Raw genomic sequence first — 15,541 nt, forward strand, 5'->3', positions numbered from 1 at the left:
ACCTATGTGCGCACCACTCCAGCACCTCCAGAGAGGGCTATCCAATTTCGTGGACAATGCGCTGAGAAGAGTGTTGGTACTCCTCAACAGCCTGCTCATCAAGGACGCGGCACGCTTGCGCATGATCGCGTAGAAATCATCCACGCGAGCATCCGCAAACATTGCCGACGCACTGCAGTGTCGAGGCTTCCTCAACACCGCCCTCAGCACATTGTTGTATTGGACGCGCAGGGCACTGTAGGTCCGCTGCGTGTAGTTCGTCCACAGACTGCACGTATAAAATGACTGGCAGTAAGTATTAATAGCAGTAATAGTATAAGCAGTAATAATTAACACTAAAGATGTTTTGATTAGAAAGTGGTGATAGCCGAGGACGTCGGCCTTTTTTACGGGAGGTAGGGAGGTTCGTTTTTTTTATTTATTTTTTTATTCAGATACAAGTTAGCCCTTGACTGCAATTTCACCTGGTGGTAAGTGATGATGCAGTCTAAGATGATAGCGGGCTAACCTGGAAGAGGTATGGCAGTTTTTATTAAACCCATACCCCTTTGGTTTCTACACGGCATCGTACCGGAACGCTAAATCGCTTGGCGGCACGGCTTTGCCGGTAGGGTGGTGACTAGCCACGGCCGAAGCCTCCCACCAGACCAGACCAGAAATTTAGAAATTATAAAATTCCAAACCCCTGCCAGGAATCGAACCCGGGACCTCCCTCTATTAAGACCACAGCGCTCACCACTGCGCCAAATCGTCTGTCGTCGAAATTCGTCGGTTCGATCCCAGGCACGCACCTTTTTTATTTTTATTTCGATAAGTACAAGTTAGCCCTTGACTGCAATCTCACCTGGTGGTAAGTGATGATGCAGTGTAAGATGGAAGCGGGCTAACCTTGAAGGGGTATGGCAGTTTTTATTAAACCCACACCCCTTTGATTTCTGTACCTACATTCAAAACAGATTTTTATTTGTTTTTATGCATAATAAAAAGGCGACTGTAGCACGGAACCCTCGGTTCTATAATACGAGTAGATGTGAACTTACTTGTCGCAACCTCGGGACAGGATACAAGCATACAAAAGCAGCAAGGAGCCCGAGCCGTCTTCCGTCTGGAACTAATTACAAACTGGTCACAAACTAATTAGTAACTATCCACGCTGTTGCGCGAACAACTTTTGTCTATTGTATAAGTTTACGCAGTTTTGTTTCAATGAAAAAACTTTTATAAAGTTATCATACTCTAAATCGTGCCCACGGCTGTATTGACGTGGATTTAATTTTCAAAATTTAGTGGGAATTCTTGAATTGTAGATCAATAGATCAGTCAGTCAGTCAGTCACCTTTTCCTTTTTAAGCAACTTCCAAAAAGGAGGTGGTTCTCAATTCGGCCCGTTTTTTTGGGTATGTACATCGTTTTTTTCGAGGTTTGTGGACCGATTAGCAAAATTTTGTTTTAATCAACAGAGGATGTTTTCGTGGTGGTCCCATAAAAAAATCTGGAGCCAACTCCTCAATCCTGATGCTGCATGGCTACTGAACTCCTAAGCCGTGGGGATTCGGGAATTTCTGGTGACGAATTAATATTTTAGGTAATACCTACCTATACCTATGGTGGGCAACGACTTCATAATTATACTTCAAGTCCGAACTCCTCAAACCTCATGATGCATGGTACAGCACTCCTAAACTAAAGAAATTCAGAAACTGTTCCTGGTGAAACAATATTGTAAATGGCGAGCATAGACTTTGTTATTGAATTCGAAGGCACAACTCTTCAATCCTGATGTTGCAAGGTGCAAGGAACTCCTAAGCCGTGTGGATTTCGACAGATTCGCTGGTGAATTGATATTTTAGGTACCAAGCAATGACTACTTACCTACACTAAAAAGCTTAAAAAACCGACTTCGGTTGAAGTCGGTTTTTGTAATATTTTTTTTATATAATATTTAGAAATACGCTACGCATCTTCTTTCTAGGTGTGCGTTGCGCTTTTAGTCTGTCTTTAACTTGCGCACTAAATACAAGCATAATATTTAACTTCAAATAAATTACCTTAGATTTAGGTAGGCAAATGCAGTAATCGTCTTAATATAGAGTAAGTAAAGGATTTCCCCAAAACTTCACACGAAAAATCACATACAGTAAATCCGCGAAGCTTCTTAGAAGCGGAGGCTTAAGTCTTAAGACTTTCGCATTGTCGACTTGCTTAGAACTTTAGCCATTAGGAAGCGTTCCTTAACAACAACAACCATCCTTGAAGTGGATACGTTATGGCTCTCCTCTTTGCCAAAGAGCATGACCGCTGGGTCAGAAAAGTCTAGCGTAGGAGTGCCATCAAAGTATCTATGCGTAATTCTAGGACTCGCTTAGGTAGTGCGTGCGGTACGGAACCCTTCGTGTGTGACTTCAACTCGCACTTGACTGATTTTTAGAGTTCTGTACCTCAAAAGGAAAAAAGGAACCCTTATAGGATCGCTTCGTATTCTGTCTGTTTGTCTGTCCATTTGTCCATCGTGTCTGTCAAGAAAACCTATAGGATACTTCCCGTAGGTAGGTAGGTCTTATAGCTGCACAAGTAAAGGAATAAATCCAAAAACTGTGATTTGTGGTAACATCACAAAAAAAATCATGAATTAGTATTTTCAATTTTCAAAGTAAGATAACTATACTAAGTGAAGTATTATATTATAAAAGGGCCTTTGAACTGATTTTGTATTTATTTTTATGCCTAATAGTTTTTGATTTATCGTGCAAAATGTCGAAAAAATGCGACTGTAGCATGGAACTCTCGTTGCGCGAGACTCGCTTTTTCGTGCAAAATGTCGAAAACATGCGACTGTAGTATGGAACTCTCGTTGCGCGAGACTCGCTTTTTCGTGCAAAATGTCGAAAAAATGCGACTGTAGCATGGAACTCTCGTTGCGCGAGACTCGCTTTTTCGTGCAAAATGTCGAAAACATGCGACTGTAGTATGGAACTCTCGTTGCGCGAGACTCGCTTTTTCGTGCAAAATGTCGAAAAAATGCGACTGTAGTATGGAACTCTCGTTGCACGAGACTCGCTTTTTCGTGCAAAATGTCGAAAAAATACGACTGTAGTATGGAACTCTCGTTGCGCGAGACTCGCTTTTTCGTGCAAAATGTCGAAAAAATGCGACTGTAGTATGGAACTCTCGTTGCGCGAGACTCGCATTGGCCGGTTTTTTACATAAACTTACTACTTAGGTACTTTTAACATATACACCATTCTCTGTGCATTAATAACACCGTTATTAAGTTGTGCTGTTTCATATAGTAGGGTTTAACTTTAGAACTGACTCTCTTTTCGTTGTATCAATACAAAAACTTTGACAAAGCAATATAACTTAACTTGAACTTTAAAACGTTAACTTTAGTTAAACGGTCGGTAAAGATGTTTAATACAAAAACCCATGATATAAACAACCGAAAGTTTTGTCCTTATAACGTTCGCAGTCTCGAACTAATTAAAGAGAACTTAAAGTAATTTTGTGCTGAAACGCTGAAAAGTGCTGTCTTCAGTCTCACAGTACTTAGCAACTTAATTAAGTGCTGTTTAAAACGAGTATCACCTGGATTGCTGTATTATTCACTAGATTTGATTTAAATACTGAAAAAAACGCAGTTAAGAACATTTTTTAAGTGATAAATTGTCAAACTTTTGATAATCCATACTTAAGATTATGAATGCGAAAATGTGCCTTTCTATCTGCTAAGGTAGCAGACAGCTTTTCACGGCTCAACCGTTCAACCGATTTCGACGAAATTTGGTACAGAGATAACTTAGATCCCAAGGAAGGACATAGGCTACTTTTTATCCCGGAAAATTGAAGAGTTCCCACAGGGTTTTTAAAAACCATGCGGACGAAGTCGCAGGAATCATCTAGTTTACTATATTTCAGCGGTAAATAATTAAGTAACACAATCTGGATTACAGATAGTAGGTATTTCAATAATTATTATTAACTTTCGCTTGGGATAAACTATAGTAAAAGTCAAAAAGCAACAATCTACTTACCAAGTAAATGTACCGTTTCAAAAATATCTGTAGATCCTCCAAAGATTTGAATTCAAAGAAATGCAGCTTGAAACAGAGTCAACAAATTAGTATACCTGGGAAAAAATATCCTAATATATAAAATGAAAACGAAATGATGAATGAGAATGAAATGATCTATCAACGCACAGCTCAAAAGACATAGGCATCCGCTAAGAAAGGATTTTTGAAAATTCAACCCCTAAGAGGGTGAAATAGCGGTTTGAAATTGATGTAGTCCACGCGGACGAAGTCGCGAGCATAAGCTAGTATTATATAAATATTACAGAGTAAACACTTATGAAGCTTACCATTTCAGTAATCCCATCCTGGTAGTACTGAGGGCTATGTTGCAAGTAGACTGTGGTCGTTGGTAGCGCAACAGTAACTTTCGCTTCGGTTTGAGAAGACGACCGTCACCGCAATGCCACATTACAACATTGCTTCTTCGTAACTTTCTCCCAACGTACACAGAGTAAACATTCATGAAGCTAACCATTTCAGTAATCCCATCCTGGTAGTACTGAGGGCTATGTTGCACGTAGACTGTGGGCGTTGGTAGCGCAACAGTAACTTTCGCTTCGGTTTGAGAAGACGACCGTCACCGCAATGCCACATTACAACATTGCTTCTTCGTAACTTTCTCCCAACGTACACAGAGTAAACATTCATGAAGCTTACCATTTCAGTAATCCCATCCTGGTAGTACTGAGGGCTATGTTGCACGTAGACTGTGGGCGTTGGTAGCGCAACAGTAACTTTCGCTTTGGTTTGAGAAGACGACCCGTCACCGCAATGCCACATTACAACATTGATTCTTCGTAACTTTCTCCCAACGTACACAGAGTAAACATTCATGAAGCTTACCATTTCAGTAATCCCATCCTGGTAGTACTAAGGGCTAAGTTGCACGTAGACTGTGGTCGTTGGTAGCGCAACAGTAACTTTCGCTTCGGTTTGAGAAGACGACCCGTCACCGCAATGCCACATTACAACATTGATTCTTCGTAACTTTCTCCCAACGTACACAGAGTAAACATTCATGAAGCTTACCATTTCAGTAATCCCATCCTGGTAGTACTGAGGGCTATGTTGCACGTAGACTGTGGGCGTTGGTAGCGCAACAGTAACTTTCGCTTTGGTTTGAGAAGACGACCCGTCACCGCAATGCCACATTACAACATTGATTCTTCGTAACTTTCTCCCAACGTACACAGAGTAAACATTCATGAAGCTTACCATTTCAGTAATCCCATCCTGGTAGTACTAAGGGCTAAGTTGCACGTAGACTGTGGTCGTTGGTAGCGCAACAGTAACTTTCGCTTCGGTTTGAGAAGACGACCCGTCACCGCAATGCCACATTACAACATTGATTCTTCGTAACTTTCTCCCAACGTACACAGAGTAAACATTCATGAAGCTTACCATTTCAGTAATCCCATCCTAGTAGTACTGAGGGCTATGTTGCACGTAGACTGTGGTCGTTGGTAGTGCAACAGTAACTTTCGCTTCGGTTTGAGAAGACGACCCGTCACCGCAATGCCACATTACAACATTGATTCTTCGTAACTTTCTCCCAACGTACACAGAGTAAACATTCATGAAGCTTACCATTTCAGTAATCCCATCCTGGTAGTACTGAGGGCTATGTTGCACGTAGACTGTGGGCGTTGGTAGCGCAACAGTAACCTTCGCTTCGGTTTGAGAAGACGTCCCGTCACCGCAACGCCATATCACTTCGCTACAAGCACGCCATAAGGCTTCTTCTTGGCGATCTTCGGAAGGGCGTAAGTAACTGCCAATTTAAAAAAAAAATTAGGTACCGCGTCAGGTAAACATATGTTTTGAGACTTTCTTGGCTCAGTGCTGAAAGTTGTGTTTTTTTTATTATTCTGATACAAGTTCACCGACGTAGTAACTAGTAACCATCAGGCTATCACCACTCTCTCCCCAAACTATTGCGATGTAAAGGTTTCTTTTATCATAAAATACCCTAAAAGCAAATAAAAAAGTTATTTCATAAAGCAGCTTGAAGCGCTAGTTTCCCATTATGATATAAAGCATATTGGTTTTGATCGTGAAAGCCGATATAAAGCGTTATAGCGCTGTAAATTTGCAGTGAAGTGAAGATGTGCCGGCGAAATTGTGACTTGGCTCCTATAAATTTGCTGGACTTAAAATTTAGTATACTGCGAGCTTTGTCATTGTTTATTGAATGTGAGAATTTACTTTTGTGCTGGTACACTTTTAGTACGACGTTTTAGTGTCGGTTAAGACAATAAACATGGTATTATGTCCTTTTAAGAAAATAAAGTTGTAAGCCTACTACAGAATATTTTTATAATTTTTATAGTGTAACATGCACTTCAAGAAAATTTCTAAATAATTTTACGGACTATACGGAAATCCAAAATCTTCAAAGCTTGTTTTATGTTATGCTAAAGAGAATTCGACCTCAAGAGTACGCATATACAAGGTTTTGCATGAAAACAAAATCGTACGACAGTTGAGGGGGGGACAGTCGAGAATGCTTTGTTGTGATTGGTGCAATCAAAAGACACGTAATCAAGACAATGTGCGGAATGAGGGTACCGAACGGGCGTGGGCCAACTTTTGTGCTAAGCACCTGCTTAGGCAGGTGATCTTGGCTTGGCGATCGCGGATGTCCAGCTAATATGAGTCTATAGGTGGTGGTCTGTGTGTCACGCATAGAAATAAATCTCTGACCCAATTACTATTACCTACCTACTATCTCCAAATATAATATATCTTATAGGAAATGGACTTTTCCTTCGCGAAAATATCTCATCTCTATTATGTATCAAATCCCGCAAAATCACGGAGGATATAGAATCCATGTGTAAATTAGCGCTATTTTGTCGAGGTCCGGAAAATGCCGGTGGAATTGAATAGGCTTACGACCGTTCCTATTGTAGAGGTGTGAACCCTATCACAATATATTCAGGAGCTTTGTCATGTAAATGAAATGATAATGTTGCTGTACAAAGGAAAGTTTCGCAGACGAAACCACAGAATAAATGTAGTTCTTCAAAAATAAATTGTTCTTTGGCAAAACATTACAGTGAAATACCTTTGAATTTAAATTTCCTGTGTGATGGATGCTACGGTGATGAGTGGTTAAATCTTTAACCTCTTAATAGAGGGGTCCAAAGTTCGATCCCAGGCATGCACCACAAATACGGTATGTGACAACTAGTCAGATCAGTAACGTTTTATCAAACGTCAAAACGGGCACTTAGTATGCGATATTCTATGAAATACTGGAATGTGACGTCACATCATAATGACATACTTTTTTAGTTTAATCGATAATTTAAAAAATTTTTACAAAAAAAATAAAAACCGACTTCGTTACACAAACACTAAAAATTTAAAAATAATTTAATTTATTACCGATTATATTATGTATACAAGAGTTAATATAGTTCCATAATAATACTTTTTGGTGCCGGTGCCAATTAGCTTTAGCTGCGCGAATCGTCTAGACTTCATATTTTTATGGGACTCCACAATGGCACCTCATTGGCACCGACCCCAAAAAATATTATTATGGAACTATATTAACTCTTGTATACATAATATAATCGGTAATAAATTAAATTATTTTTCAATTTTTAGTGTTTGTGTAACGAAGTCGGTTTTTATTTTTTTTGTAAAAAATTTTTATTTTACAATTTTTAGTGGCCCCATGGAATTATGCTATGACTGGTTAAAAATCTACTGTTTACTAAACTATTACACTGATCGCGAGCAATTTACTCTTATCCGTTGAGGAGTTCCAGTATCTATCTTCGAAGATGTTCATCAGATCTTCACCAAATTGAAACGGGACCAACTTTGAAGTATACCCTTTCAAACAAAAAAAGAATTTTCAAAATCGGTCCAGGCGTTTTCGAGTAATCGGGGAACATACATAAAAAAAAAAAAAAAAAAAAAAAAGATTCCGACGAATTGAGAACCTCCTCCTTTTTTTGAAGTCGGTTAAAAATGGTTATTACACTTAAAACTAACAAAGGACGTGGATTTTACGTATTTTGGAAGATCCTCTATTTAATCATCACTGAGAAATAATTTATTTTTGATGTAGTCAAATACCTATCCAATTTTCGGAGTGTGCGTCTTATGCAATTAAATGTAATTTTATAGTTGTATACTGCTATTAATCGATGTCTATGGTAACATCATCACCATCATCAGAACGCATTGCTAGCCCACAATTTGAGCACGGGGTTTTCCTCAGAATGAAAATGGCGTAGGCATAGGGCGAAGGCAACTGATTCCATAGCTTGAAGGGGAGAAAGAAGGGATCTCGTGCCGTTCCGTTGAGCAGCCAGGCCCTATCCTAAGGTTTGATTGGAACGTCTCATAACCAAAGGAGTAGTACAAAAGTGTCGGGTGGTTCCATAGACTTATTATCCTTCGTCATAGGCCTCGAATAAAACAGCAGCCACTTGATGATATGAGCTTGAAGAACAGAAAGAAGAGATCTGGTATCCAAATAACTGATTGGAAGATCTCATGAACAAAGGAGTAGTACAAACCTGTCGGGTGGTTCCATAGACTTATTATCCTTCGTCATAGGCCTCGAATAAAACAGCAGCCACTTGATGATATGAGCTTGAAGAACAGAAAGAAGAGATCTGGTATCCAAAGAACTGATTGGAAGATCTCATGAACAAAGGAGTAGTACAAACCTGTCGGGTGGTTCCATAGACTTATTATCCTTCGTCATAGGCCTCGAATCAAACAGCAGCCACTTGATGATATGAGCTTGAAGAACAGAAAAAAGAGATCTGGTATCCAAAGAACTGATTGGAAGATCTCATGAACAGAGGATTAGTACAGACCTGTCTGGTGGTTCCATAGACTTATTATCCTTCGTCATAGGCCTCGAATCAAACAGCAGCCACTTGATGATATGAGATTGGAGTGCAGAAAGAAGAGATCTGGCATCCAAAGAGCTGATTGGAAGATCTCATGAACAGAGGATTAGTACAGACCTGTCTGGTGGTTCCATAGACTTATTATCCTTCGTCATAGGCCTCGAATCAAACAGCAGCCACTTGATGATGTGAGCTTGGAGAGCAGAGAGAAGAGATCTGGTGCCGTTCCGTTGAGCAGCCAGGCCGTAGCCTAAGGGCTGATCGGATGGTCTCATGACCAATGGAGTGTGGATCCATTCGCCTCGGGGAGGACATGACGCTGTTCCGAAGGCGGTTACACGAATTTTCTGTTTAAAGATATGAAAACATGAATTTTTGTGTTACATTTTGACTTTTGAAAAACTGGTGAGTTTTTTGCCGGCTTTTTGCAAAACGTTTTTGGAAATGTATCCCATCCAGTTCATTCGTGCTGAGCTGATGGAGCTGATGGTATATTTTTATTTCGGCTGACGTGGAAATGACGTCATTTCGATGTTAATGAGACATGGTTCCAGCGGAATAGCAATTTGCGGGACGTATACCTTGAATTGGTGTAGTAATTATCAAGATCCCTTCATCACTTTCTTCATTCGGCAACGAAACCGAAATTGCTGAAAATGCACCAACCTTGCTCAATAGCCTGATTGCTCAGCACAGTCAATAATTAGACGTACCTAAGTATCAATTAATTTGGCAAACTTTTTTTGACTCATGGCGAAATGCCATTTGGCATCGCTGTAAATATATTGAGGATATCAGTACCCTTATTATCAGTACCCTTATTAAAAAAGTGTGTTTGTTTGTTGGTTTGTCCTTCAATCACGTCGCAACGGTGCAACAGATTGACGTGATTTTTTGCATGGCTATAGATAAAGACCTGGAGAGTGACATAGGCTACTTTTTATCCCGAAAAATCAAAGAGTTCCCACGGGATTTAAAAAAAACCTAATTCCACGCAGAGAAAGTCGCGGGCATTAGCTAGTTTCTAAATAAATCAAACAGAAACGGACTTACGATAGCTAACTCTTCTGTTATTGGAGTTCCTCCGACCACCGCAGGTCTTGCCCCTGGTTGTCGATTTCTTGCGTACAGCACACGTTCTGTGAGATCAGTTTAAAAACTTTATTAAATTATCATCATCATCATCATCATCATCAACCAATAGACGTCCACTGCTGGACATAGGTCTCTTGTAGGAACTTCCACACGCCACGGTCTTGCGCCACCTGAATCCTGCGGCTCCCCGCGACTCGTCTGATGTCGTCCGTCCACCTAGTGGGGGGTCTTCCAACGCCACCTCTTCCGGTGCGAGGTCGCCATTCCAGCACCTTGGGACCCCAACGTCTATCGATTGTACGAACTATGTGCCCTGTCCAGTGCCACTTCAGCTTGGCAACCGGTTGAGCTCTGTCGGTTACTCTAGTCCTCGTACGGATCTCCTCATTTCTGATTTGATCACGTATAGAAACTATAAGCAAAACTTAATTTAGGAAGTTAATAATGTTCATTTGTTTATCTAGAAGGAACTGACTGACTGACTGACATGTCGAAGTACAGCTCAATCAGCAAGATCTAAAAACATGAGATTTTGCATGTAGGTTTCCTCTACATCGCAGACTCCCACAAATAAACTAAAGATTTTTTAGAATATCAACACGAGTGAAGTGGGATGGGTCAGTTAGTAAATGCATAAGTTTTGCAAGTATTTTGTAACCAGAAAGTACCGAACCGTATATTATTTCCTCTTGCGATGTTCCTAATGCGTGTTTCCTAATCATTCCTTCAATTTAAAAAAAAACCAATAGAAAAAATAAGAGGTTATTTTGATTGTAAAACTTTTTAATTTAATTGTCTTAAATTGTTAACAACGAAAATAAATAATTAAGTACTTATCAGTAACAGTCATAACAAGATTATAAATAAAGTTTAAGCGGCATGGTTAAATAAATAGATAAATATTTAGCTGTTAATAAAGTTAATGTACTAAAAGATACGGAAATTCATAAGTTATTAAAAGAAATAGATTTTATAGCTATTAATGCAGTTAATGCACTAAAAGACGCGTATGCAACGATATGTGAATGCATCAAGTTTCCGAACCCCACTGGTGCCCTCGCATTTCCGAAGGCGATATTGAAACAAAACGATACGGAATTGATTCCAAGCGAATAAACCAAAGCAGAAGTAGGTGTGAGCGAATGTGAAATGTGAGGCTTGTAGTAATTGCATTCGTGTCACGATACAAAATTGTGGACTAAAGTGTTTATTCCGACCTAGACCCAGATCAAAGAATTTTGAATAAGTCTAGAAAAGGCGCAAGCGGTGATAGCCTAGTGGTTAATACATGGAGTAAGATTGAGAGGTTTTAACCTCAGGTACGCATCTTACCAACTTTTAGAAGCTCTGTGTATTTTAAGCAATTAAATATCACTTGTTATAAACGGTGAAGGAAAACATCGAGAGATAACCTGCATGCATAGGAGCTCTCCATAAAGTTATGCAAATTTTGTTAATGCTAAACACTTCTCACTGTGAGAGAAGACCCATCCTCAGTAGTGGACCAGTGATGGTGTTATATGAAGAATAGAAATACCACAGTCTATGAATTATGTGAACACACGGCATCATGGTCCAAAGAAAACGAACGAATAATGAGAGAGTACAGCATACCATTTCTATTATCTACTAAGCATTCTGTGGTTTATTTCGACTTAGTGGGTAGACAGTAGATGTGTTTATTTCATTCTAGAAGTACGTTCATCATGCAATGAGTGCACCGTGAAGAGATTGTAATGCCTATTTGACCTATAATTTCAATATGATGGAACTGACTTATATTATTGTAGTTACCCAAGAGAACTCTTAACTAAGTCGGCTATTAGGTCCAGTTACATGACATATGGTTACTGTTACGGTTAAACTTTGACCATCAGTAAAAAAATGGGTTGCGTAAAACCCGCAACGCTAAAAACTGCACAAATTACATCTAACAGTTTTAGATGAAATGGTAACAGAAATACATACAAACAGCCTCTTCCTAAAAACGCAAAATAATTAAAAACTAAATTTAGTGAGTTTATTTATTATGCACATGAAAATGTAAAAAACCACACAAATATTTTAAAAATATTAATAACTAAACCAGAAAACACAAGTTATAACTTGGCCATTTCCGTGGGTCTGACTACTAACTAGTTTACCTGTATCTAGGATGTCATTCTCATTTTCGATGCGGTTTTCAGTTTATAAGTTTACCAGTTCACAGATAAAACTACTTTGCACTTTGTGCTTCTCAATAAAACTCGCAAAAACTCCATGAAGCTAATAAAACCATTCAGAAAATAAAAAATAAAATGCGAACCTAAGCTTTTAAAAATGGGCACTCGATGTTTCGATGTAACTGATACATTGCTAAAAAATGGGTACCTAAAGCAAAAGCGGAAGGAAGAACCTACCTTCAACATGCAAAATTTTTTCTGCAACACTTCGAAGCATTTTGGAGAATTAAAAAAATACCAACTAAACGTCATAAAACACCTCCACACTGCAGTAAATCTAATCGCCTGAAAACGATTTCGTTCAAGAATCTAGTAGGTATCACATCACTCGCACGGTGGTCACAAATTGTGATTAAAGGCAAAACCAATGTAATCCTACAGCAGTTTTACGCGAAAATGACTCGAATGTCTTGGTGTATAAGGATATTTTAGCTGTATAAAGGTTGGTGTTAGAACACGTCACACCAGACTCGGTAGTTGATATCAAATGGATGCATTTACGGTGCAATCCGTCGATGTAACACGTAGGAAGGCTTTTAACATAGAGCAATCAATTTCAAGGTTATGGCAAGGGTGGAGATTGTTGAGTTTCAGTACATGTAACTTTCGTTCATTGTAAATTTATGTATGAAAGTTTTGACAGTATGATGTTCAGGTTGGCATCACATAAGGGCTAACGAAAACAGTGAAGTAATAAAAAAAACAGTAGGTATACAATGAATGAATGATAAATTAAGATTGAATGAGTATAAATTAAGCCTTTTACTAAGTATTCTTCTATATATATAAAAGGGAAAGGTGACTGACTGACTGACTGACTGATCTATCAACGCACAGCTCAAACTACTGGACGGATCGGGCTGAAATTTGGCATGCAGATAGCTATTATGACGTAGGCATCGGCTAACAAAGGATTTTTGAAAATGCAACTCCTAAGGGGGTGAAATAGGGTTTTGAAATTTTGTAGCCCACGCGGACGAAGTCGCGAGCATAAGCTAGTTAATTATAAGTATTTTAATATTGTTTTTGTTGTATTTTTATTTTCATTTGTTAACCTTGTATTTATTATCTGTTCTTTGTTTTTAAAAATAAGTTAATACGTAAATAAATAATAATAAATAATAATACGCTTCCTTTATGGATACCTTCAAGTCAAGAGTAAATTATAGTCATCTTCTATGCAAGCACGCTCCATCCATCCTAGGCTGCATCATCACTTGCCACAAAATCTGATTGCAGCTAAGCGCTATTCTTCAAATAAAAAACAAATACTACGAAAAAACCTTCCTAACCTGAAAACTCACATTCAAGTCTGAGGTGGCAATAGTTCCATAAACAAATCAGAAACACGCAAGCGAAGAAGCAATAAGAAGGTCAATAAAACGCAATAACTAGAAGACTCCAATTTAATCGGAAACAAAATCTAATATCCCCTGTATAGAAGCCTCAGGCTTTCCCACCTAACATACCTTATAGGAAATTAATCTTTTATTTTTAGAACCGATCGTGCCGCTCTTCGTGCGCTAAAGCAATATAAACCGCGGCCATATTTCAAAATGGCGCCGGCTGATTTTAAAAAGACCGTTACGTTGGTACACGATTTATTTACCGAAAGTGCTATATTTGATTTTTCGAATGGACCAGCTGCGCGATTGCGGGAGAATGACAGCTACAATGTCACGATCGCAATCATCTCTGATTGGTTAACGCTCGCTTACTATTGGCTACAATGCATTGTTGCAACAAGAATTGCACAAATTCAGCCAATCAGAACAATTGAGATTGTAATAATGATTGATGCAGGTTTTAGACAATCTCCCTACTGTACGCGACAGGTTGAGATGGCAATCGGGCGGATACCCCGCACACCCATACGTCAGCGACACTCACCCGCACTGTATAAAATATAAATATTTGATTTAATTTATGAGCACAGCACGCATTTTATGATACGTGCCTATAAAAAATTCTGTATGTTTACAGTGCCGAAATATTTGCTCGAAATTTTTTTTGAGCAAATATTTATTTATGCTGTTCACCAGATGTGGCGTTTATTAATTTGTTTATATTATAAAAAGATTTTTCCTGGCGAAATGCTCTATCAACGCACATTCTAAACTGCTAGGGCTAGACACTTGGAATTAGGTTCGTTATAATAATTATGACGCAGGCACTTAATAAGTAAGGGATTATTTTACCTGAACGATATACCTAAATAGGTGGAAAAAGTTTGTAAGAAAATCTATCATTTTATCAAGTTACATCCATATTATGTTTTCCGTTAAAAATATTAAAAAAAACACGAATTTCATGACTATTGGAAATATCACTCCCAAAAAGGGTTTAAAATACAGGATGAAAATTACTTAGTAATATGAAAAACGTCACTTTTCAAGTAATGCACCTATAATGACATGGTTTTTATTTTTTAAGCTTTTCGTTAAAAATAAAGGAATACGTGTTTCAGGATTTATGAAAATTTTCAGTTAATAAATATCCAGTTCTTTTTTTTTTTTTTTTTTTTTTTTTTTTTTTTTTTTTTTTTTTTTTTTTTTATTCAGATACAAGTTAGCCCTTGGCTGCAATCTCACCTGGTGGTAAGTGATGATGCAGTCTAAGATGATAGCGGGCTAACCTGGAAGGGGTATGGTCTTTAAATTATATCCGTGCAAAAAATCACAATTATTGCTCCGTTGCGGAACGATTGAACCACAGACCAACAAACAAACACTTAGCTACACATAATATTATATTTTGTTGTTTAATAGATCGGCGAGTGCGGTGGTTACATACCTTTTGGTTTCCAATCTAAGTGATCTTCATCCATTTTAATTTGTTATTTTAGTAACAAAGTATATATTTTTTTGAATTTTTTTATATAACTTTACTTTTTATTTTGTGATAAATGCTGTAATTTTTTTTAAACAACTTTCCAATTTCATAACTTTTTTTCAGTAACTCTACATTTAGATCCGATTTCTTGTAGAGAGGTGTTATATGAGTGAAACTCCAATTACCGACTAAAGCCTATGACTTAACTTCAGCGATTTTTAGATACCCAATACAAGTGATAAGCGAAAGAGGCAGTTTAAGATTATTTAGACCTAGATGGAGATTTAGCGGGTCCCACCATGCTAGTCTGCCAATGCACGCTTGGCCAACGTGGTAGACTATGGCCAAACCCTTCTCATTCTGAGAGGAGACCCGTGCTCTGTAGTAAGCCAGCGATGGGTTGATCATGATGATGATGAAGGTCCTAGAATGGCAAACT

At 38.5% G+C, this 15,541-nt stretch overlaps 1 protein-coding gene across 1 annotated transcript in view; it reads right to left on the minus strand.

The window, feature by feature from the left end:
* Window positions 1-15,541, minus strand: part of LOC117996943 (inactive ubiquitin carboxyl-terminal hydrolase MINDY-4B) — a 31,452-nt gene that overhangs the window by 11,886 nt on the left and 4,025 nt on the right. Inside the window, exons 2-6 of the mRNA XM_034985086.2 lie at window positions 10,007-10,092; window positions 9,071-9,300; window positions 5,661-5,844; window positions 4,032-4,097; window positions 1,041-1,111 (exon numbers count right to left, since the gene is read on the minus strand). Coding sequence (XP_034840977.1) covers window positions 1,041-1,111; window positions 4,032-4,097; window positions 5,661-5,844; window positions 9,071-9,300; window positions 10,007-10,092 — 637 coding nt within the window. The remainder of the gene's footprint in view (window positions 1-1,040; window positions 1,112-4,031; window positions 4,098-5,660; window positions 5,845-9,070; window positions 9,301-10,006; window positions 10,093-15,541) is intronic.

The sequence above is a fragment of the Maniola hyperantus genome, chromosome 4, assembly GCF_902806685.2.
Source record: "Maniola hyperantus chromosome 4, iAphHyp1.2, whole genome shotgun sequence".
NCBI classification, from domain to species: Eukaryota; Metazoa; Arthropoda; class Insecta; order Lepidoptera; family Nymphalidae; genus Maniola; species Maniola hyperantus.